The sequence below is a fragment of the Aedes albopictus genome, chromosome 2 (genome assembly GCF_035046485.1).
Source record: "Aedes albopictus strain Foshan chromosome 2, AalbF5, whole genome shotgun sequence".
Taxonomy (NCBI): domain Eukaryota; kingdom Metazoa; phylum Arthropoda; class Insecta; order Diptera; family Culicidae; genus Aedes; species Aedes albopictus.
The window spans coordinates 107,058,753-107,083,754 of NC_085137.1; the positions used below are offsets into that span (position 1 = coordinate 107,058,753).

Sequence of the window (25,002 nt, forward strand, 5' to 3'; positions counted from 1 at the left end):
CATACCAATAAATCTCAAATTTTGACTCCTATGTCAACCTATACGTGCATCATTGGTACAAATTTGAGCTCGATTGATGAATCTTTCGCGGAGCTGGAACCATTCTGGTAAAACACTATTTTTTAAGCAAATAATTTTTGAACTGGTATATCTCGGAAACCAGTGAACCAAACTGAATGATTTTTTAACGTTTTTCGACACTTACAGCATGCTGAACTTTTTTGTTAGACTTTCGAATAGTTTTGGCGTTTCAGTCTTTTCGGGGTCAAAAACAACTAAATGTTTTCTTCTTTCAACGTTTCGATCCTTATTGGATCTTCCTCAGGGAATCTGTAGCACGGATGGATCAGCTGTTAGCAGACACCAACACATACGAGAAGACACAGAGAGATCCGACCAGTGCGTTCCAAACGAAGAACAACGGCATTGTACGGCGCCTCGAAAATTTGGGTCTACTGGATGCAGCAACAGCGAGACGATTGCGTACCTACAAAGCAGTGTGCCCGAGAATATACGGACAGCCAAAAACACACAAACCCGGGCTGCCGTTACGGCCGGTGGTGCCGTGTATGACGTCTCCATCGTACGAACTATCAAAATTCGTAGGAGCGATCATACAACGCTCGTTGCACAGTAAGTACAACATCTCGGACTCGTTTAAGTTTTGCGAGTTGGTGAACACGGTTACCCTACCGGAGGGACACGTCATGGTATCGTTTGATGTCGTCTCTTTGTTCACATGTATTCCGCAAACACTAGTGCGAAAGAGCATCATAAAACACTGGGATGAAATTGGTACACACACCGACATTTGTCTCGACCTATTTCTGGAGGTTACAGCCTTTTGCATAGAATGTAGCTATTTTTCGTTCAATGGCTCTTTCTATAAGCAAAAATTTGGCACGGCTATGGGGAACCCCCTCTCTCCGATGATAGCCGACCTGGTCATGGAAGATATTCTAGATCAGGCAGTAGAAGCTGTACCAATTCCAATCCCATACCTAAAAAAGTATGTGGATGATTTATTCCTAGCTCTCCCTGGGGATAAAATAGAAATGGTTCAGGAAATTTTCAACAGCCAAGACGAAAATCTCCAGTTTACAGTCGAACGAGAGCAGAACAATCGGTTACCGTTTCTTGATATGGTTATGACAAGAAACCAGAACCAAACCATAACAACCGAATGGTATATGAAGCCTATATCGTCGGGGCGGTTTCTAAACTATCGATCGCTGCACTCGTTTTACCAAAAAATGAATGTAGCTTTCAATTTCGCCAAACGGGTGTACACGTTTACGACGAACCATCGAGAAGAAGAAGTTGAAAGCGTAATTCGTCGGCAACTCCTGGTTAACGATTATCCGAATACGTTGATCAGCCGAGTAATCAATAGGGTGAAACTACACAGACAACAAGTGGATACAGCTATGGAAGCGAACGAAAACAGACCAGATGAGGGAGAAACTGTTTTTCGTTCGCTCACCAAAATCGATGGACTCTCACAACAGATAATCAAAACACTGAGAAGGGAATATCCAACACGAATTGCCACCACAAACACGGTTGGCGCGATACTACCACAGATTAAGGACAAGACACCCAATGACGAACAGAGTAATATAATATACAAAATCAACTGCGACAACTGTGATGGCTGCTACATTGGGATGACAACGACGAAGCTGAAAACGCGCATATCGGGACATCGCTCAACGTACGCAGACTGACGACACTGAGAGAAGCAGGACACACCAATGCAGACGCAGCGATTATTAGTATTAGGGAAAAGACAGCGCTAGTAGACCACGCAGCAGAAAATGACCATGTTTTCAGACTTAACGATGTGAAGATATTAGATAGGACACAAAAACCATCAAATCTTCCCATCTTGGAAAGTTGTCACATATACAACACGCCACACACGGTAAACAAACGTACTGACACAGACAATCTGAACGTAGTCTACGCTGGTCTACTCCACTCTATCATGAACGTAAAAAGAACAAAATCAAACAACCAAAACAGACCGAATGTAAACATGACACAAACTGACGACACTGACACGACTGAAACCGAACACACAACGCACGAATAGAACAAACTAAAACTGTCATTTTGAAAATTGTACGTAAAGGTAGTGGATAGCGGTCCGGTTTCCGACCAACGGAAAAAAAAATATCTTTTTGAATTTGAAGGTTTTTCGGAACAGAAAAAACGGACAAATTGTAAGTAGACAGTGACATTAAGGTATTCCTTAATTGACAATAACCTTTTATAGCAAAAAACAACAAATGACGGTTAAAAGTTTTAAAAAACTACCACTGGACGAAAAAGCAACAATTTCATTCGGTATGTGTTAAGTGTAGTCCAAAGTGTTAAAACCTATAAAAACGACTATAATAAATTACAGATTCCCTGAGGAAGATCCAATAAGGATCGAAACGTTGGAAGAAGAAAACATTTAGTTGTTTTTGACCCCGAAAAGACTGAAACGCCAAAACTATTCGAAAGTCTTCAAAACAGTCGTCGTCAATATAGTAAATATCCACCATGGCGGGGTTTTATCAGAGCATAAACGACGAATTCGGACCCGAAGTAAGAGCCACACTAAAAGATGGTTTGGCCGATAATATTGATTTCATTCGTTTAGATCTCATTCTTCTACAAGACGATGCACTACTGTGAACCTTCCATGCCACAGAACTCAACGATTGGATTCACTATATCCCTAAGGTAGAATTCACTATATTCCTAAGGTGGCGAAGACGTTATTACCTTATCTAGTCTAGTCTAGTATAGTCTACATATACACAGCCATTCATTGAAAGAATCCAGGAAAATGGTAGAATCGACTGCTTCTATAATTTGTCTTGTCATTGCAGCAAATGTCAAATTTAATACAAGCATTGAAGTGGCCAGGCCTACTGTGCAGCGTCATTGAATATTGGTATGGATATTGGATATTAATTCCACAGTAAAGCTGCAGAACAGGACATCTCCTACCAACCGCTTGGTACAGTATGTACAGAGCCGTAACGTAGTCCCATGGCGCCCTTGGCAATCATTCAGATTGGCGCCCCACGACAATAGAACATTGTGAATTTTCAAAAAAAATGTGGTCATTCATTTTTTTTTCAAAGTTTCTTTAGTTGGTGTTCCGAAGAAACAAATTCCATTTGATTTTTTTTATTTTCTGTGTTTTTTTTAATTTATAGAGTTTTAGAGGCTTTCAGGGATCCTCAAACGATCTATTTTACAAATTTTCGATGATTTATTCAATTGGTTTTAACTGAATTTTCCGTTACCTTAACAAAAGGTTCCTTCTGAAGTTCAATCAAAATATATTTTGGAAAATCTTTTAGAAATTTTCCAATAAACATTAGACGAATCATGGACATGGAGAAATTGCAGGAGAAAATCCAGGAGAAATCTCTATATGACTTTGTGTTGAAATCTCTGGAAAAAATCCTGCTGAATCACTGAAATAAATTATGCTAGAATCTCTGTAGTAATTCTTGCAGGACGATCCGGAGGTATACCTTATGGAAACCCGAAAAAAAAATCAGCAAGAATTTCCATTGGAATTCATGGAAATATTCTTGCAAGAATTCCTGGAGCACTTGCAGAAGAAATGCCTAAAGGATTTCCTGTAACAAAAAGTGGAAAACCATTGTGAAAATCTCTGGAAGGAGAATTTTTTGAAAGAATCCCTGAAAAAGTTTCTTAAGGAATCTTACTGGAGGATTTTCTTAAACAACTCCCTTGAAGGTTTTATGAAGACATCCCTAGAGAAATTCAATGGCAGATTTTCAAACGGAATACCTCGGAAAAATATCTAATGAAAATGAACCAATTTTGAAAGGGATTAATGAAAGATTGTCCAACTGAGATGAACCAGCCTCGGGCTGAAAATCTCATAAATAAAGACATAAAAAAAAAGATTGTCCAAGCGATATGAGAGATTTCTTCTTTCTAAAGCAATCTTTTTTTTTTATAAAATGAGAAAATCTGCAACAGATTCCCAAGAGGTGGTTCCTCGGGTGATGTGGGGATCGACCCACTAAAAACTCATCCTCTCTCTTCCTTACCTTCGCGGTACGCCCGTTAGGGATGACTTCGAGAAGCCTAAAGGAATGTGTAGAAGACTTTCTGTAGGAAACTCGTCGAGTTTCTAAAATAAGCTATAGATGATTTTCTAAAAAAAAAACCTGGAAGAATTTCTAAAGGAATTCTCATTTATAAAGGAATCGCTGGAGAGATATCTAAACGAATCTCTGCAGGAGTTCCTATAGGAATCCATACACAGTAAAACCCGCTCAGCACTAAAATGTGTGAGACCTACTCATAAATGCATAATTTCCATACCACTCATAAAATGTGTAAGAGTTACACATTCACAAAATCTACTCCTGCGTCCACAAAGTTGCAATTTTTTTGTATGGCAATCTAGCTTGGTTTACTAGTGAACTTGGCGAACCTAAAAATATAGTATGGAAATTATGCATTTATTAGTAGGTCTTACACATTTTAGTACTGAGCAGTTTTAGCGTGCAGCAGTTCCGGAATCCTAATCCGTAATCCTTAAAGATGTTTTTGTAGGAATATCTACAAGGAAACATTAAAAAATTTCTTAAGAAATTCATTGAAGGGTAATCCAGGAGAAACCCAGGAAAAAATAGTGAAATAAGTATTGAGAAAAAGGAAGTTTTACTGAAATTTAATTACGCTTGCATACATTCTGTCCTACAGTATTGCTGAATCGATGTATCAAAGTTATTTTCAATTTATTTATTTATAATATTTTCGAAGACTTTGCTTTACACTGATTTGCATCATAATGTTATTCCAATTCTTGGTTTACGTGATTTTAACACTGTCATGTATGTACGTACATAACGCTTTGAACAATCGTAACTTTCATCACAACACTGAATTTCCAAATAGAGCAAATCTACGTACCACAAGACATGCACATGAATTATTGAGAAACAGAGCGAACACGAACCTGGGCCTTGTCAGCATAACAAAGGGGCTGTCCATAAACCACGTGGTCATTTCCGTAAACCGTAGCGTAGTGGATACACGTTCACTTCATAAGTGGATGGTCATGGATTCGATCCAGCCCTGGCACTTGCAATTTTTCGTCAGTTGCTCTTCCCCCCGAGAGCGACTGACACCCAACCCTCTTCAGAGCATATGCTCTAACGGATTTGGAAACTTGGATATCGGCAAACGAACTCATAATGGACCCCCAATCGGACTGGAAATGGAACAAAAGCCACACAGCAACATCGTGCCCATCATTCTACCATGGACAGGGTAGAAAAGTGACAGCAGCGCAAAGGCTACCAGTTCGAATAATAATTTATGGAATTAGAATAGAATACATTTAGGCGCTGTACAAAGTGTAAGTGCAGCCGCTAAGAATTAAAGAATTAAAAAAAACTCCATTCCAGAAATTCCGAAGAAAGACCTGATGAAATTTATTGAGAGTTCCTAAAATATTTAATTTGTTTTGAGGATAAAAAAACTCATCGATAGCTTTTTGGGTAAATACGACTTGATGGTTTGTGCTAGATTTACAAGAGATGAAGCCTAAATAAACATAAAGTTATTTCCAACAATTGTATGAACTGAAATTTTCCATCTAAAATATGTTTGTCTACACTGTAAAATATTTGAATAAATGCGACGAATGTCTTCAGAAGTAACCAAAAGAGAATGTTAAGGAGTTATCTGAAAGAAACATTCACTAGAATTTCGAATGCATATTGATTTTGCCTTGTTCAATGAAGAAATAACAAAATGGTTCCTCAAAATAAAATAGTAGATAAATTTCCAGGTAACATCGTGGCATCAAATACTTGCCACGATGTTACCTGAAAATTCATCTACTATTTTATTTTTATAATCTTCATAAATCTGTTATTACGCTATCTAAAACAAATTTCATCGATGGAATGTGTAATTATGTATCCACGTAAACTTTTCTGCATTCTAAAACTGTCATTGTCGAGTTGGATTATAGATAATGGGCCGTAAAATAGTTGTTTATAAGATGATGATATCCTTCGACGCTTGCCGACTTGAGAGGTGTTTCAGGGAATTAATGAAGTTTTCAGAGGGTTTTTAGGGAGGGTACAAGTGGTTTCAAAGGGATTCAGTGAGGATTCAAATGTTTTCAAGATAATTTCAGAAAATTTCAGTGTCCTAAGCCATTCCAGAGAAATTTAAGGAAATTTTTCGAGGTTGTCTGGAGCGTTTCAAGATACTGCCGAGGGATTTTCGGGGGAATTTCAACGGATTTCAGGATATTAAGTTTTCAGGATGACAAAGCTAATAAGTTGGCGGCGCATGGGCAAGTCATTGGGAGGAAATGGTATGAATATATCTGTTGCGGATCGGAGGGTTTCAAGGCAGTTCAAACACTTCCGTTAGCAGTCCAACACAATGGCAGCTTAAAGCTGTAATTTATTAAGAACTTCATTATTTGAGATTATATAATTATGGACAGAGTTGGTCATTTCTCACGCTTCGGCTTAAAAAGTGCAGATTTTGGTGCAGTCCAGAGAAGTGTGCCTTGCTGCTCTTTTGTGCGAAGAGAAAAATCACACGCATCCCAAAGCGAAATACTGACCGAGTACGTAGTGCACCATGATTTTTCTTTTGAGTGGAGCAGTTACCTCGCTTTATCTTCAGAGTGTCGCGCTGGAAAAGCTGTAGGTTGTCATGGCATCAAGGTAACATAAACTCATCTACAAACGGAGTACCGAAAAAAAATTGACTTTTGAAGCTAACCGACATTGGACGGATTCGCTTTGTGTGGATGTGTTTTTTCGTTGTTTTTCACCAATTTACCAGATTTACATGAGACCGTAGAGCACAGTACCGCACGATTAACTTCGTTAGAAATGGGACCATAGTTTGCTGCTCCTAGCATGGAATACGGCACGGCCATTTCTGCAGAAGCTACCTCCCATAAACTTCCCTTTACTATCAGCGGACGACAAATTTTCTCATCGGGATTAATTAGCCGATTGATGAACCGGGTAATCCTGGACGTAGATCAGTTTTAGGGTATCATTCCATCTCTTTTAAACTTTTCCATATCACCTAGAATATTCTATACATTCAGATACACGTAGATCAAGACGATTTTCTTACGCCCAAAAAGCTTACGTTCATAGACTGAATGGCACGGACAAGTATTACTGGATAAAAAGCCCTACAACTAGGTCTGAAAACTTCATATCTAGTGTATCCTGCAATACTAGGTCGGAACGATCGTAATCACACTGTATTTTTGATCATATTTCGGTGCCTTGAAATTTCTTTTTTTTGCCGGGTGTACGAGAAAACAATTCTCTTTCACTCCGGTGAGATTGCACAAAAGTGCGTGGCAAGAGAAGAGTGAAAATTAGAAGAGAAATCCTGATCAAGCAAGCCGTGTATGGTAGGTGCGAAAAATGCACTTATCTTTCGTTTCTCCTCAGTGATGACCAACCCTGATTATGGATATAGATTACAAGACTTACATTCAGTATTATAATGCCTAATCGTTGAAACCACGACTCGCAACAATTCTCTCGAGTAAACGAAATGTATCCTAACAAAGGTAATAATTTATTGGTTAACTTAGGGATAGTGCATGTATAGCGATTTTAGCAATAACTAGGATTATTAAATTTTAGGTTTCAAATTTAGGGTATCAGTTCATTATTTAGTTTAATTGGACCAAGCTCAAACTTACAGTATGTGCAAATCTCAAAGGGAAGGTAATGGGCTTTGTTCCGAATCAATCCTATTCGGTACGGCTCAACCGGTAGCCTCAAGCGGTTCAGCGGCGCAGACGAACTCCCTAGCGAGTGCTATATAGAATCAAATTTGCAAATATACAATTCTCGTGATATAATCCAAATCTTATTGCTCTGCTGGCATGATGGCTCACCGGTTGTCGGGATCGTAGAGATGGACTCTTTTGTATCCGGTAAACGCACTTTGCACTACACTGTAGACGATGGGTGCCTAACAATCATATGGCGAACAATGCACGGCTATAAAATCGACCACGCTCGTTGGCTTCAATTTCGTTTCTCCTCACCGTGTTGATTATCTACCGCAGCTGTCTCGATGACAGCCACAGTGGGGCGTCCGGGAATCACACCACCTTCGGCAGTGTTTGAAGATTGGCAGTTTTCAACTTTCCCCCCTCCGTGTGGTTCCGGGGGACCTTGTGGCTGATTACCGCGTACATCCAGTAAAGCCAGCTTCACTACTGGCCGCTTCAACATCCCTTCAGCGGTCCTCACAACTGCACTTCTGACTTGACCGTCCTTGCCTCGTAGAACATCGACGACACGTCCTCGTATCCATCCATTGCGCTTGTTTTCGTCGACAGCAATCACTAAATCTCCAGGCTCCAAAGGTTTCACTGGTTCAAACCACTTGGTCCGTCTTGTCAGCGTGGGCAGATATTCGCGGACCCAGCGTTTCCAAAACTCATCTGCCAGATACTGTGCCAGTTTCCAACTGTCTCGTAGAACAATGCCTTCATTCACTAATGACGTTCTCGATTGCGCTACACAGCTCGATCCGTAGATCAAGAAATGGTTAGGCGTTAATGCCTCTTGCTGATCATCGTCCAATGGTACATAGGTCAGCGGTCTCGAGTTGACAATAGCTTCAGCTTCCAGCACTACAGTCTCCAGAACCTTGTCGCTAGGATGACGAGGGTATTCTGCGATGGCTTCCATTGCTTTCTTTACAGAACGCACCATCCTCTCCCAGGAGCCACCCATGTGGGGTGCAGAGGGTGGGTTGAAGTGCCAACTTGTTTTCGTATTTGTGAAAGTTGCTGCGCAATCTTCGTGAATGGCTTCGATCTGATCCGTTAACAAGCGGCTGGCTCCTCTGAAACAGGTTCCATAGTCCGAGTAGAAGTCAGTTGGAAATCCTCTGCGTGATCCAAATCTACGTATCGCCATTACGCAGGACTGCGTGGATAGACTGTGCACTATTTCTAAATGCACTGCCCTTGTTGTAAGGCACGTAAAAAGCGCCACCCAGCGTTTTGCTAAACTCCGACCTTGCTTCACTAGGAGCGGGCCAAAGTAGTCGACTCCGGTATAGCAAAACGGTCGGACGTGGGGTGTCAAACGAACTGTCGGTAATGGGGCCATCATTGGTGGTTTAGGTTTTGTTTTGCGAATCCTGCAGAACTGACAGTTTTTGGCCACACGTCTAATCGAAGAGCGTAACTGCGGTATGTATTCGGAACTGCTGACGAATTTCATTTAGTACAGTTTCATGATTATGGTGTTTGTACCGACGGTGATAACTATCAACAAGAAGGGTTTTTACCCTATGTTGCTTTGGCAAAATGATGGGGTATTCAGTTCCAAATGGTACGGTAGGGGCAGCACTAATTCTACTATTCATTCTAATTACACCCGCCTCATCCATGAAGGGTGACAGTTCATATAATGAACTACACTTTTCGATTCGCTTCTGCTCTTTCTCTGGGTTGGCTTTGTTGAAATCAAGTACACAATACTCGTCGGAGAATGTTTCATACTGTGCTTGCCGTCACAATAAATTTTCCGCCTGCAGTAGCTCCTCCCTCGTTAACGGTCCAACCTCACATCCTCGTCGAAATAGCTTCACTGCTCTAAGGAATCGTAACAGACGATTCCATCTCGAAAACCTGTCCACGTTGATTAATGCTTGAGGCATCTCGCGATGATGATGGAACATAACACGGAGTTCCTCTTTAGTTGCTACTTCCTTCGTAGGTTGGTTTGGCCATTCGTTCTCTGACAAGTAGAGAAAGTCCGGTCCGGTGAACCATCGACTGCTTGAACTAAAACTAGGTCCAACTCCCCACTTCGTTGCGTCATCGGCCACATTTTGTTTTGACGGAACGTAGTGCCATTCATCTGCGACGGAGATGTTCAGTATTTCACCGACCCTGAATCCAATGTATGGGTGGTAACGTCTACTATCCGAATGGACCCACGAGAGACATGTTCTGGAATCTGTCCACAAGTATCGTCTTTCCAATGGAAGATCTATGACTGCACATATGCTCTCCATTAATCGGCATCCTATCAGACCGGCCTGCAGCTCTAGACGTGGAATGGATAGAGGCTTGAGCGGTGCCACTTTTGACTTCGCTGCAACGAACACGCACCGCACCTGCCCAGTTTGCACAATCCGCAAATACGCGACACATGCGTATGCTAACTCACTCGCATCAACGAACACGTGAAGCTGTATTCCACTATGCAGCTGACTACTTGTATTCCCGAAGAAACAGCGTGGCACTTCTACTTCGGTCAGTTGTTTCAGGAGTTGAGTCCAGTTGTTCCACAAATCTCGTAAATCGTCCACAATACTTTCAGTAAATACTGCCAGTCTGTACCGGATCTCCAGATGTGCTGGATGAGAATCTTTCCATGAATGATAAAGTGGGCGATGAACCCACACGGGTCGAATAGTGACATAACGATTCTCAATACCTGTCGCTTTGTAGGCATGTCTCCTTCTGCTAGCTGTTTCGCCAGATCATCTTTCAGGGCTTTATCAAAGGTGAAAACGTCTTTATCGGGCTTCCAATTTACCCCCAGGATGCGTTCCGGATTGGCGATCTGGTTCAAGACCATTGATTTTACCTCCAAGTGTTCTGTTTGACCCAAACGTTGCAGCACCTCAGACGAGTTAGAGGAAAAGTTGCGGATGTCGAATCCTCCTTGGGCTTGTACGTATTTTACGTCTTCCATTAGTTGAACTGCTTCATCAACCGTGTCCACACTATCCAGGAAGTCGTCAACATAGTGCGCATTGACAATGGCTTCAGCAGCTCTAGGAAATTTGGATTCAAAGTCTTTTGCGTTCGTATTCTTGATATGTTGTGCGGAACACGGTGAGCAAGTTGCGCCAAATGTTGCCACGTCCATGATGAAGACCTGGGGAGCCTGGTCGGAATGTTTTCTGTATACAAACCTTTGAGACTGTTTGTCTTGTGGAATGATACGAACTTGGTGGAACATTTCCCGGATGTCTCCACACACGGCAACTGATCTCTGTCGAAACCTTAGTAGAACGGCAAACAGTCTCGTCAGCATATCTGGCCCTTTCAGGAGCATATCGTTAAATGAGATACCGTTTACCCGGGCCGCAGCATCCCAAATCAAGCGGATTTTTTCTGGCTTCTTAGGGTTCCGCACGATGCCGAGCGGCAGATACCACACGCGATCTGGATTAGTTGACTCGATTTCGGCTTGTGTAATTCGGTGAGCGTATCCTTTAGACTCGTACTCGGCTATAATTCCGTTCACTCGGTCTAGAAGTGCTGGTTCTTTACTTAATCGTTTCTCTAACGACTGCATCCTACGCACAGCCAGTGGATAACTATTCGGGAACGATGGCCGGTCGTACTTCCACAAAAGCCCGGTCTCGAAGCCGCCGTCGATCCTTTGAGTTGTTTTCTCCAGTATTCTGCGTGCTCGCCTGTCCTCCTCTGACTCTAGCGGAGTAGCCACTGCTGCTTGTTCGATGTCGAAATACTGTTTCATCTGCTCATGTAGCTCACGGTTTCCAATCTTGTCAGAGTGAACATGCAGCCTGGAAACTGCAGTGCCACCGTTGTCCTGTTTGCCATACACACACCAACCTAGTCGCGTCTTCGCTGCCACCGGGTCGTTTGCACCGCCTTCTCGCACCTTCAAAGTAGTAAGCATCTGCGCGTGCTCGATTCCAATTATCATCCTTGGTACCGCATCTGTGTAGCTGCGCAACGGGAGTCCCTTCAAGTGTGGATACAGCTTCTGAAGTTCAGTATATTGGAGCGATTGACTTTGTAGCTTCAATGTCTGCACCGTACGCACGTTTCTCAGTCGAAATTGACTCTTGAGGCCTGTTCCCGAGATTGCTACCGAGATTCGCTGTGAGCCTTTCTCTTCTCGGGATATATTCCCAGTCCAGCCCAGCCAGAAAGGTTCTTCAGGGCCCCTGATGTCTAACTCCACTGCGAGTCCGGATTCAATTAATGTGGACTCGCTTCCGTCATCCAAAAATGCGAACGTATCAACTTTCTTTCCGTTTCCTTCAAGTGTTACGGGTAGATAGCGAAACAACGACAACTTATTCACAGAATGGTAATTTTGTCATGTGACGCTTTCGCTTGAGCTCTTATCTTCAGTTGACTCTGACCGTGAATGTAGTAGTGCATGGTGACGAAATCGACAACCGTTCACTCCACACTCCTTGCCCGATCGGCACGGCCATTTCCGATGTGGAATTAAACAGGTCCTGCAAAGTCCTTTCGATCGAACCGCCTTCCATCTTCCATCAAGATCCAATGCTTTGAACTGGGGACACCGCGCAACTTCATGATCGTCATCCGAACAGAAAACACATAATCTTTTTGTAGTTTCGATCTCTCTTGAAGAATTTGACCCATCCGTTTCTACTGTTTGGCGTGCATCAGCTCCTGCGTGGGCATACAATTTTTGTTTGTCCCGCCCTGCGTAGCCAGGCTTGATGTGTTGGGTCGAAGCTTCTACCGGAATCGTAACCTCCGTTGCTGTCTTCACTAACTCCGACATGAACTCCCCGAATGTCGCCAGGTTGACATCGGCGATTGAGCGCTTGTACCAGGACCACTGCATCCGCATTTGTGGTGGAAGTTTTTCCACCAGTTCATGCAGCAGCATTGGATTGCGTAAGTGGTCTTCTAGATTTGCAATGAACATGTGGTCGACAAGATTGCGCACCGCCATCCCGCAGATTGTCCTGTTTTGGCGATGGAACACTACGCAGTGTTTGTAGCAGGGAATGAATTAGAATTTCAGGTCGCCCATAAAGCATCCGTAAGGTTTCCATTACGTGCGGTACTGACTGTGGCATCAATAAACGACTCTTAACGGACTCCAGCGCATGTCCTTTCAAACAACGTTGTAAACGAGCCAGATTTTCCACATCTGTGTATCCGCATGCAGTCGTTGAGTTGTAAAATGAACTGGAAAACAACGGCCAGTCTTGCGGATCACCGGAGAATGACGGTAAATCTCGCGGCCTTACCTGTCGTGCCGCTATTTGCGCGCCTGAAGGAGTGGCTTGAAGCAACATATCAAACGGCTGTCCATATGGTGGTGCGGTACAATGCGAGCTATCGATGTGATGTGAACTTCCACTATTGTTCATTGTTGTCAACGCTGGATTCGAACCATCCCCGATTGTTGCGCCGGTTGGCTGGTGAGCTTCCGATGATGGAACTGGTGCAACAGGTACTGCAGCTGTAGCTGGCGTAAACCAAGATTTATTCCACTGCACAGAACTGGGCACATTCACAAGATTTGATTGAGAACTCGTTGCCACTACACTTGACAGGCACTCAGACGATGGTGCGGGCACAAATTGTGAACCGGAGGGATTGACTGATACTATCTGATTCATACTTCCTCCGCATCCAAAGGTGGATATTCTTGGAGGTCCAGTAGGATGTACTGAAGATAATTGACTATCGTATGTTTTGATTGCAAAGGTAACTTTTGGTATGGCACCCAGACTTCCAATAGAAGCAGTCGTCTGAATGGCACTAATCGAGTTTAAATGGGATTCCAATATCGTCGGAAATGCGGACGATGACTGAAATTTTACCCCAGGACGAACCCAAGCACATGTTATAATAGAGCTACGACAGCGCAAGTTTTGGTTGTATAGAAGTTTATTTTACGTAATTCTAACATTGTGTTGAATTAACGTAAAATAAACTTCTATATAACCAAAACTTGCGCTGTCGTAACTTTTATATAACATGTGTGTTACTTGGGAAGCCCAGCCCACTTTGAAGACAATGGTGGTAAATTGCACAAAGGGGCCGATGGCATGGGGACAACTGAAGGTGTACTTAAGGTTTTTTGCGGTGTTGACGTCGATTTAGGAATGTTGATGTCCTTTGCAGCATTCTTCTCGAACGGGGCATCGAAACTCGACTTCGCTTCCGAAACCACTACCGTACCCGGTGGTATTATGGATTGATTAAACCGGCCAGCTGATTGTGGCTGCTCAGCTAGCGGTGTTTGCATAATAGCACGGTTGGCGCCCAACCATGACTCGACCTTCCTCCGGCTTGACTTACTGCTCATTATGCTTCTAACACTCCCATTTCCATCCTCCAAGGATTGCAGCAGTTCGTGCTTCTGTTTCAGAAGCATTGCGTCTTCCTCTGCTCTCTTCTTCAGTATTTCTTCTTCCTTTTTGCGCAACGCATCCTCTTTTTCGCGGGTCTTCTTGATCAACTCTTGTTCCTCCTCAAGAAGCTTTAAGTCCAACTCGGATTGTGCCCGGATGCTGCTTGACGTTCTTGTAGTATGCTGGGTACGGTTACTGGCCACTTCCGTTGCCTCGTCATGAATACATCGCTCACAACGCCAGCTCTTATTAGGATCAGGATCCTCGTTCGTAAAGCCTGCGCATTCCCTATGCAACCAGATATCACACATGTCGCATCCAATCATATGGTTCACCTCGCCATACGCATTGCATTTTCCGCAGGTCCGAGCGGAATTCATGTTACTGCTTACTTCGCAGGACTTATTACCGCTTACTTCGCAGTGACGGATTCACTAAATGAATCTTTAAGTTTGTTGCGGATCGGAGGGTTTCAAGGCAGTTTAAACACTTCCGTTAGCAGTCCAACACAATGGCAGCTTAAAGCTGTAATTTATTAAGAACTTCATTATTTGAGATTATATAATTATGTATATACATTACAAGACTTACATTCAGTATTATAATGCCTAATCGTTGAAACCACGACTCGCAACAATTCTCTTGAGTAAACGAAATGTATCCTAACAAAGGAAATAATTTATTGGTTAACTTAGGGATAGTGCATGTATAGAGATTTTAGCAATAATTAGGATTATCAAATTTTAGGTTTCAAATTTAGGGTATCAGTTCATTATTTAGTTTAATTGGACCAAGCTCAAACTTACAGTATGTGCAAATCTCAAAGGGAAGGTAATGGGCTTTGTTCCGAATCAATCCTATTCGGTACGGCTCAACCGGTAGCCTCAAGCGGTTCAGCGGCGCTGACGAACTCCCTAGCGAGTGCTATATAGAATCAAATTTGCAAATATACAATTCTCGTGATATAATCCAAATCTTATTGTTCTGCTGGCATGATGGCTCACCGGTTGTCGGGATCGTAGAGATGGACTCTTTTGTATCCGGTAAACGCACTTTGCACTACACTGTAGACGATGGGTGCCTAACAATCATATGGCGAACAATGCACGGCTATGAAATCGACCACGCTCGTTGGCTTCAATTTCGTTTCTCCTCACCGTGTTGATTATCTACCGCAGCTGTCTCGATGACAGCCACAGTGGGGCGTCCGGGAATCACACCACCTTCGGCAGTGTTTGAAGATTGGCAGTTTTCAACAATATCAGATCTCTCAGAGAACTTCGTTTATAATTTAGAGAACATCCCGTAAAATAAATTGAATAACTCAAAGCTTTTTACACACAATATTTCGTTTTCTCCATAGATATGTATTGTACTTAACTTGCTTCAGCGCTTATATCAAAACATTTTCTCATAAATATTTCTATAAACATTCCACATATATTTAAGAAAATCCTTTCAAAACATTGACCTGGAATTCATTTTTTTTAGATTTTACCCTAGATGCCCTTTTGTTGTTTAGCTGAACGACTTCTTACTGAAAGTAGCTCAAAAAAATCATCAAAACAGAGCGAATCATCATTATCTGTATCTTGATGTAAAATGCGATTGAAAGTGCCATATTTTAAGACATTTTACGTTTTCAATTATTGACGTATCGGCCTGAGTCAGCTTAGCGCACACGAAGTGAAAATCTCGCCATTCGACGAACACTTAACGCATATGATTTTTTTTTGTAAAAAAGGACACAGTCTATGAAGCCGAAGTTACTGGGTCTTTGGGTCAGATTGTAATGAAAATTCTGTGTTTCGTTGTACAGCGTGTTTTCCATTATGATTTGCAATTAACTTTACTAATATTTACTCCGCTATAAAATATTGGATATCTACAGTTTTGGGCCATTCAGGAACTACCGGATGTGGCCACAAGACATATTCTCCGGAGGAACCTGCCACAAACTGTAGTTCATTTTTGCAGCCTAAAGTGTTGACTTTAATGGTATGGTTTCTTACAAAAGTGCGTTCCATATACTTGAGGAATTTTCACTTTTGTGATTTATCTATCTAAAAGGGCGATAGAAATTTAAAGTTTTCATAAATGAAGATAGAGTATTGGTGTTCTGCAAAGTCGCAGATTTTTCTTTTTTTTTTGGAAAAGCTTTCCAAACTAACTTTTACCTTACTTACTCAATTTTTTCATGTGCCGTTTTTATGAACGGCTTGAAATATTTTTTTTATGGCACTTTGGCTAGAGATTTTTCGGAATTTTAGTGTATTTTACAAAATTATTCTTTGTAAAGAAATATGCCTTCTCATTGAAATGACGCTCCATGTTAACAAAGCCTGCATTTGTTGAAGAAATCCTAAAAAGATTTTCTTGGAAATAATTCTAGAGGAATCACAGAACGAATTTCGATCCGGATTCTATCTGGAGTGACTCCTCCAGAAGTTATCGCTGGAACTGCTCATGCTATAAAAGCTGAGATTCCTACAAAAATCCTGCTGATATCTCCATAAATATCTAAAATTTCTTGCAGAGATTCCTTCGAGGATTTCTACAAAGATTCTTCCAGATTGTTTTAGAATTTACCCAGTGATTCTGAATGATGCTGCTTTTTATTTGAAAATTTCTGGTGAAATGCACTAGGAAGTTTTGATGGGATTCCTTTTAAGAATCCTCCAGGAATGCTTGTAGGACTCCTAGAAGTAATTACTGAAAAAATCTCGGCTGACATTGTTTGAGAAAACCCAGCAAGAATTCCTGAAGAAATTAACAAAGAAAGAAATATGAAAAATCAAAAGAGGAATCTCCATAGTAATCCTTGGAGGAATCATAGAACGAATTTGTATAGGCATACTTGGAGAAACCTCTGAAGCAATCTCATAGAGAATATTCCATTCATGGCATTGATGGAGGAGTCCAAGAGAATTATTCCAAAGGTTTCTCCATTGATTCTTCTAGACATTTTTTCGCGGGTTTCCCTATCAGTTCCTTCAAGGAATTCCTCTAGGAATGCCCACTGGGATTCCTGAAGAAATTTCTTCTGTAATGTATACACGTACACCGTCTCCAGCTAGAGCCTAGAGGTTGTACAGACTGGACGAAACATAACACTAGGCAATGGACATGACACACATTACGAGCACCAGTGGATACGAGGAAGAAACATTGCTTGAGAAAAGTATCATCACTCGGAGTGGGAATCGAACCCTCACCCCATGACATGACACGGTTATACGCTTAGCGAGGCTAACCGCACGGCCACGAGGTTTTCTTTTTAAATGATTCTTCTACAAATACATCTTGAAATTTTCTCAAAGAGTGCCTGCTGGGTTTCCTTTAAAAAAATCCTTATTAGGATCCTCCACATATTTTATCAAGGATTCCTGCAGGAATTTCACTTGGAATTTGTCCAAAAAATATCCCTAGAAATTCTTGCTGGGATTCCTCCAATTATTCTTGATTGGAATCATCCAGAAATCTCTGCTGTAACTTCTCTATGGATTTCTCCTGAATTTCACCTAGAGATTTTTTTAGGGATTCTCAAAGAAATCCTCTAAAGATCCTTCTAGGAATTTCTTTTCATACTCTTGAAATTGCTCCTGGAGTGCTGCTGCGATTTGTGCTGGTTGGGGATTCTACACTATTGAGATTGGGATTCTACAATCAATTTCTGCTGAAAATTCTTCATGCTTTTCTGAACTACTCATAAGAGCAACAACTGTAGAAATACCATCTGGAAATGCTTGAGAAATTTCAGCAAGAACGCTTGAAGAAATCCTGGCAGGAATTCACGAAGGAATCCCAACAAGAACTCTTAGAGGTATTCCGAGAGAAATTCCTGAATAAATTTCTAATGAAACCATCGAAGAATTTTCCGGAGGATTCCTTTGAGAAATCCATGGAAAAATCTCAGCTGAAAGTTCTAGCTGAATCCCATCGTCCATGCTGGAGGAGGTTCAAGAGAACTTCTCAAAAGATTTCTCCAAAATTTCTCTGGAAATTCCTCTAGGGATGCCAGCTGCCTCTAAAAGTTCCTTCTCCGATTCCTCTAGGATTTTTTCAACGGATTCCTCAAGGGTGTCCTTTTGAAGTTCTTCCAAGGATACTTGATGATTTCTTCAGAGATTTTTTCATAGATTTCTCTAGGAATTGCTCTTTGTATGCCAACAAATTATAATGAGATTCCTCCAGGAAATCCTATGGAGTTGTATGCCCCTACGAGTGAATCCGAGCCGGATAATGTGAGAAATTCGAACAGAGATCAACTCTTGCTACAGTGTTACGTAGTTTCAATATTGATCAACAGGTTTAAAGATTTGTTCGTCATTGATGACGTCAAAGCCGACATAAATCTATCATTGACCTGTATTTATTTTGGTCACAAAACCCGACATGGACCCAACAGTTATCCGATATTGGATGTGAACCCCAATATACAGTATGTAACAGGTGCCTCCATAAAACCCAGTTTTGAAATCTTTAACAATAACTTGAAGTCCCCCTGTTGGGTATAAACTTACAATAGATGTTACCCTGCCATTTTGTGCAAAAATCGGATCTACTTTTGCGATGATGAACCTGGGCTAAAAAAAATCAAGCAGGACCGTGCACAGTAAGGCGGCAAAGGAGGGGTTTTTCCTAAATTTGACAAAAGGCGGTAGCGCCTAGTATATGAAACATTGACAATGGGATGTGTTTAACCTCCAAAACACCTCCCTTGTGCACGGGCGTGGACTAAAGTCTACCAAGTCTCCCCTGGCCTTGTATGGGATGTCGAGAAAATGTACGCTGTAGTGTAATTGTTTTCCATCGCGTTTTCGGACTAAAAAATCTACACTTAAACAATCATCAGCTTACCAAATTCAAAAATTCTACAAGCTAGTTTGATAAACCATTTGTTTTCATACTCCTTGAAGTAGAGAAAAAACATCGATTTCTAGGTTTTCTTGCTGCACTTTCGGTCTTCCTTGAACTTAGCACGCTCTCAATCTGTTTACATGCTAAATGTTTCGAAATACAAAGCTGAATTATACCGCCAATATGAGCCATCTTGATAAAAAAAACCAGATTAATCCACCTAGTGGTGATTGTGCCTTTCTCGTCGAATATGTACTCAACATTTTGTTCCTGAATCCTGAGAATACTCTTATTGGTTTGGGTGTAATAATAATAATTCTTCAAAATGTTGAATTCCGACCAAAATTTCCAAGGGGGACCCCTCTGGACTTAAGAGAAAATCGAAATTTGTATCAGTTTTATTCAGAAAAGCAAGAATTTTATCAAAGCCATAATTTAATTTGGAAACTTATTGATGACTCATATTCCGACGCTATGTTAAACGTATAGGCCGAGCTGAAAAATATCAAACCTCTCAGTTGACTGCTTGACCACCTTCACTAGCACTGGAAGCCGATCATTATCAAGACATTTCGACAATTTTTTTTCTGCGCACTTTAGCCTATATTTTATTATCATTAGTTATAAGATTCATGTAAAATTTGACAAAAAAAAAGTGCAAGCAAGCGAAATTTCCCATATTAAAGCCCATTCAAATTTCAACCGTGTTACAGAGCGCGAGGGCTCAACCAGTTGCATCAACATTGTTCGCATTGATTGTGGACGCAAAAGGGGTGCTATAAAATTTAAATTTTTCCATACAACGTTGATCCTACTGCATAATGACGCCCCAGGAATCTAAAATGATGTTATTTGACAAGATCGCTTAAATTTTTATCAAGATTTTGTTTTTTTTTTATTTTTTTTTATTTGTATTAACGAGATTTTTAGCCCTAGGCTAGTTCATCTCGGGACCCACGCTTTACTTGCCTTCCGAAGGAAGAACCCACATTTTGTGAGTTTGTCGGGAGTGGGATTCGATCCCAGGTCCTCGGCATGATAGTCAAGTGTTCTAACCATTACACCAGGTCCGCTCCACATTTTGTTGTTTTACACATATTAATCGCTTGCATCGCTTTTGTTCACCTGCGTAATTTCAGCAATGGATCCAATCCTGATTCTGCAACATTGTCGGTAATCTTAAGTGTGGTCAGAGACTATTTTCTTGTTGCCCGTTTATTTGGTTAACGAACATTTTTGATGATTTGATGTTTCGCATGCATGGGTTTGGTTTAGTTTTTAATTGGTCATTTCCGACGGGACACCTGGAACCGGTTCCGGAACACAACCGGTTTAGATACGGCATGAAACTATTTTCTTGCTTACCGTTCATCTGGTTATCGAAAAAGCCGCTCTTCGATGTGTCGCATGCCTGGGTTTGGTTCACCTTTTTAATTGCGGCCACTTCCGACAGGACATCCGGAACCGGTTCCGGAATTCAATTAGTTCAGATATGGTCTTAAACTTTTTTCCCGCTTACCGTTCATCTGGTTATCGAAAAAGCCGCTCTTTGATGTGTCGCATGCCTGGGTTTGGTTCACTTTTTTAATTGGCCACTTCCGGCAGGACATCCGGAACCGGTTACGGAACACTACCGGTTCAAACGAGGTTTGAAACTATTTCCCTGCTTACCATTCATCTGGTTATCGAAAAAGCCGCTCTTTGATGTGTCGCATGCCTGGGTCTGGTTCACTTTTTTAATTGGCCACTTCCGACAGGACATCCGGAACCGGTTCCGGAACACTACCGGTTCAGATATAGTCAGAGACTATTTTCCTACTTCCCGTTCTTCAGATAATCGAAAATGCCGTGGTTTGATGGGTCGCATGCATGGGTTTGTTGCATTTTCATATCTGGCCCCTTCCTTTTTTTTTTTTGTTTTTATTAATGTGTATTTTATGGCCCCTTCCTGGGGTACCGGTCCGGAACACCTAAATGGTCATAACTCCGGAACGGCTGGACCGATCTGAACCATTTTCAATAGGAAACAATGGGACAATGTACCCCGTCGAATGAACCATCGGTCGTTGAAATCGGTTCATATTTACTATCTAAAAATGAGGTGACCTTTTTGTACACATACACACACACACATACATACACACACACATACATACACACAGACATCACCTCAATTCGTCGAGCTGAGTCGATTGGTATATAACACTTGACACCTCCGGGGGCTCTATCAAATTTTCGTTTTTGGAGTGAACATATAGCCTTTCGGTACACCTTGGTGTACGAGAAAGGCAAAAACTCCAACTGCGGAAGATAATGCGGACAATACTAAAGTCAACCAAGATTCTGCGTTTGCGATTCGGGCATTCAATTATGTACTATTAATATTTTTATATGCATTTGCATTATCTTGAGAAATAATCAGATCCGAATAGCACTGATTAAATTACCATCACTTGCCTTGCCAGTATACTAAAAAGGTTTCATACAACACTCGTCTGTTGTGAAGAAATTGGATGCGATATTATTTAAAATAAATGTTCTTTTTTGCCACTTTTGAGTAACCTCCCATGACTCCCCCAGTTTCGGGCCTGTTTTACTCTACTCCGCCTAGCCTAGGCAATACATGCCCATAGGTTAGTTAGAACGAACCTGTGCTGCTGCTGTCGCCTGCGAACCGGAGTGAGTGGATCCTGTCCTAGCAATGATGGGTTTTTGCTCCCTCCTGTTTCGCACCCCGTAGCTTGCCAGTACAGTACCACCTACTAGACTACATAGGTAGGTATGCCCAACTCGGTAAGTTTTCGGGTTCGGAAGTGTGGCGTAGCAGTACGACGACGACGACGAATTTATGCTGTAAAGCAGTTTGTATGACTAACGAGCAGCAGCAGCAACAGCAGCAGGAACCCTAGTTCAGCAGAGCAGTTCCATTTTGTGCCAGTCGTTCACCACAAGGACGGAGGCGCGCCGCCAAATGAACCAAGCCGGGGTTGATTATGAGCATTTAAATATGCATATCCAGTGTTTAGAAGCATGTGAAAACTAATTAGCGTACTTTCGGGTCGAGCTGGTTGAAATGGGAGATGATCGTTCAAGTGGTCGATAGAACAAGGAAGACGTGGCAGAATGCTTTGGTAGGCAAATAGTTGGGGGTCTTATGAAGAGGGAATCATGGAGTGTGTAGAAATTTGCGTTTATGGAGTGCATTTAAGTGTACTTCGTTTGAATTAACAAGGTGCAATAAAAGTGGCACCTGGAAAAATGAACTTCGCACATTTCGGTACTGCATTATGAACCGTATAGGTCATGAATGCTTGCGTTTTCGGAATTCAGATTATAAATTTGGCATGCAAGAACGCTTGCAAGTCCCACTCACATCCACTAAAATGCAAGCAATTTTAAAGCGCTATGCATATTCCCGATTCCATTTACAAAATTGCTTTCCCGATTGATTCCATATCCTCCACTTTCACGCCTCTTGTTTGACCTGAATCATACAAATGTGTGATTTCAACTTTTTGATTATATCCATCGTGTTTCATCACATTACTCGAGGGTACGAAGACACCAACGAACCCAACATGCATCCATTTGAAATCCAGACTACAGACAAGCGCTGGTGCAGGCTGCCAGCGAGGGCCAATGTGGCAAACCGCAGCCAGTGCCTCCTCACTGCGACCTTCGTCGTGGACCACACACCAACCACACGAATGTGGTTTTCCTGCAAGTGCTGTGCAAGTGTAGTGGTTGGATATGCGCTTGCATGAGGCTTAAACTATATCAATCTATTTGATTAAATTTTATTATTTCATTTTATCTGGAATGCACTTATGGATAGGCGCGACTGTGTGCGATGCTCTGTTGCAGTTGTAGATGTTGTATTGTGCATGTATCAGGTTATCAGTTTACATATCTAGCTGATTCTTCCCAAGCAACAATTCAATTTTTAGTAGTATTCAAGAAGTTTTGAATACGGTTATAAAACATTAATGATTTTGTTTTGGTTTGATGGTGATTATTAAAACCCCCTTGTACCTATTTAACTTAAAAATCTTAAGTGGGTTTTTCTTCTTCTTCATCTTCTTCTACTACTTATTTTTTTTATTTGCATTTTCTTCTTGGCGTTACGTTGTAACTAGGACAAAGCCTGTCACTCTGGGAATTTGCGCTGGTGAGGATGGTATCGCAGCTGGACTCATAAAGATGGGCCCAGAAATGTTGACAACCTGTCTGCACCGGTTGATAGTCAAGATCTGGGAAACCGAACCGGTGTTTGCTACTTTCAGTAAAAATGAAATGGCAAACTCACGTGTCATGCCTCGAACATGTGTGCTTGTCAACAACGCAATCGTTGCTAAACTAACTACTAGAGATGTATGTGCTATCACAATCGATGTATCTGTTGGAAACCTCAACAGGAAATACGTTTACTGTTCGGTGTATTTACCTCATGATGAACTATCCCCTACGGATGCTTTCAAGCAAGTCATTGCATACAGTCAGGCCTTTTTTTACGCGGTTTTCATTTACGCGGCCGTTCGGCTGGATCGGAGGTTTTCAGGTTGGCTCGCAAGGCCTATCAGAAAGCTCTTCGGTCTGTTGAACGATCCGACATGAAAAACCTTCGTACAAATGTTTCCAGTCTGGGTGAAGCCAGTCGATCGAACAAAATCCTTGCAAAATCTAAGGATGTTCAAGTGAACGAACTTCGTTTGCCAAATGGTGATTTCACTTCCTCTGATGAGGAAGTTTTGGAATGTTTATTCAGTACACACTTCCCCGGATGTATGGATATTACATCTTCGGATGAATCTGATATCTTTTCTTGTAATTATGATTCTTTAGCTTCGGCTCGGAGTATCATAACTTTAGAATCGATTGAATGGGCACTTAATAGTTTTGCTCCTTTCAAATCTCCTGGGACGGATGGGATTTATACTATTTTGCTTCAGAAGGGATTTGATTATTTCAAACATGTTTTGAAACAACTACTTGTTTGTAGTTTTGCTACAGGGTATATTCCTAAATCCTGGCGGGATATTATTGTAAAGTTTATTCCGAAAGTGGGTCGTGCATCGTATGAAGAAGCAGGGAGCTTCAGATCTATCAGTTTGACCTCTTTTCTTCTGAAATGGTTAGAACGCATTGTCGATCATCACATCCGTGATGTTCATCTGACCAGTGTGCCTCTTCATGTGAACCAACATGCTTACCAATCTGGAAATTCCACTGTGACTCTTTTACACAAAGTTGTTTATGATATCGAGAAGGCATTCGCTCAAAAGCAATCCTGCTTGGGAGTTTTCTTAGATATCGAGTGTGCCTTTGACAACGTGCCTTTTGATGCCATATTGGAAGCCGCACGTGGTCATGGTATATCTCCAATGATTTCCAATTGGATTCATCAAATACTCAAAAACCGATATCTCTTCTCGACATAGAGTCAAGCGGCGATTAGGAAATTGAGTGTTTGTGGATGCCCCCAAGGGGGAGTCTTATCACCACTTTTGTGGAATCTCGTAGCAGATACGCTATTGAAGCAACTCATTAATAATTCCTACTTATGGTTTTGCCGACGACTACCTAACATTGTTAGTCGGTATGTGCATCAGCACCCTTTTCGACCTGATGCAAAACGCTCTTCAGGTAGTTGAGGGTTGGTGTCGCCAATATGGCCTTTCGGTAAATCCGAGTAAAACATCTATTGTTCTTTTTACGGAAAAGCGAAACCGTAATGGTGTTCGACCTTTGCGTCTCTTTGCTTCTGAAATCAATGTAACTGAACAGGTAAAGCACGTTGGAGTCATTCATGATTCCAAGCTTTTCTGGAAACCTCATATTGAGTTCAGAATCAAGAAAGCTTGTATGGCCTTCGGGCAATGCCGGCGAACCTTTGGTACAACTTGGCGTCTAAAACCCAAGTATATCAAATGGATTTACACAACTGTTGTT

At 41.6% G+C, this 25,002-nt stretch overlaps 3 protein-coding genes across 4 annotated transcripts in view; 1 reads left to right on the forward strand and 2 right to left on the reverse strand.

Moving 5' to 3' along the window:
* Positions 1 to 25,002, reverse strand: part of LOC109420550 (chaoptin) — a 611,746-nt gene that overhangs the window by 467,436 nt on the left and 119,308 nt on the right. The gene's annotated exons all lie outside the window — the stretch shown is intronic.
* On the forward strand, positions 342 to 2,607 carry LOC134289026 (uncharacterized). The gene is made up of 2 exons (XM_062855015.1): positions 342 to 2,349; positions 2,411 to 2,607. Exon 1 carries the CDS (start codon positions 342 to 344, stop codon positions 1,725 to 1,727), a length of 1,386 nt encoding a protein of 461 aa, XP_062710999.1. The 3' UTR covers positions 1,728 to 2,349; positions 2,411 to 2,607.
* Positions 9,586 to 12,779, reverse strand: LOC134286152 (uncharacterized). Its single transcript, XM_062847725.1, has 3 exons — positions 12,505 to 12,779; positions 10,484 to 11,787; positions 9,586 to 10,436 (listed from the first exon to the last, which is right to left on the reverse strand). The coding sequence occupies exons 1-3, from the start codon at positions 12,777 to 12,779 to the stop codon at positions 9,586 to 9,588; spliced, it is 2,430 nt and encodes an 809-aa protein (XP_062703709.1).

Coding starts and splice junctions, on each gene's coding strand:
- LOC134286152 (XM_062847725.1), bottom strand. CDS start 12,779: ATGGCGGTGCGCAATCTTGTCGACCACATGTTCATTGCAAATCTAGAA. Junction 11,788..12,504: donor GGGCGGGACAAACAAAAATT/GTATGCCCACGC, acceptor CCCGTTGCGCAG/CTACACAGATGCGGTACCAA. Junction 10,437..10,483: donor TATGTCACTATTCGACCCGT/GTGGGTTCATCG, acceptor ATTCTCATCCAG/CACATCTGGAGATCCGGTAC.
- LOC134289026 (XM_062855015.1), top strand. CDS start 342: ATGGATCAGCTGTTAGCAGACACCAACACATACGAGAAGACACAGAGA.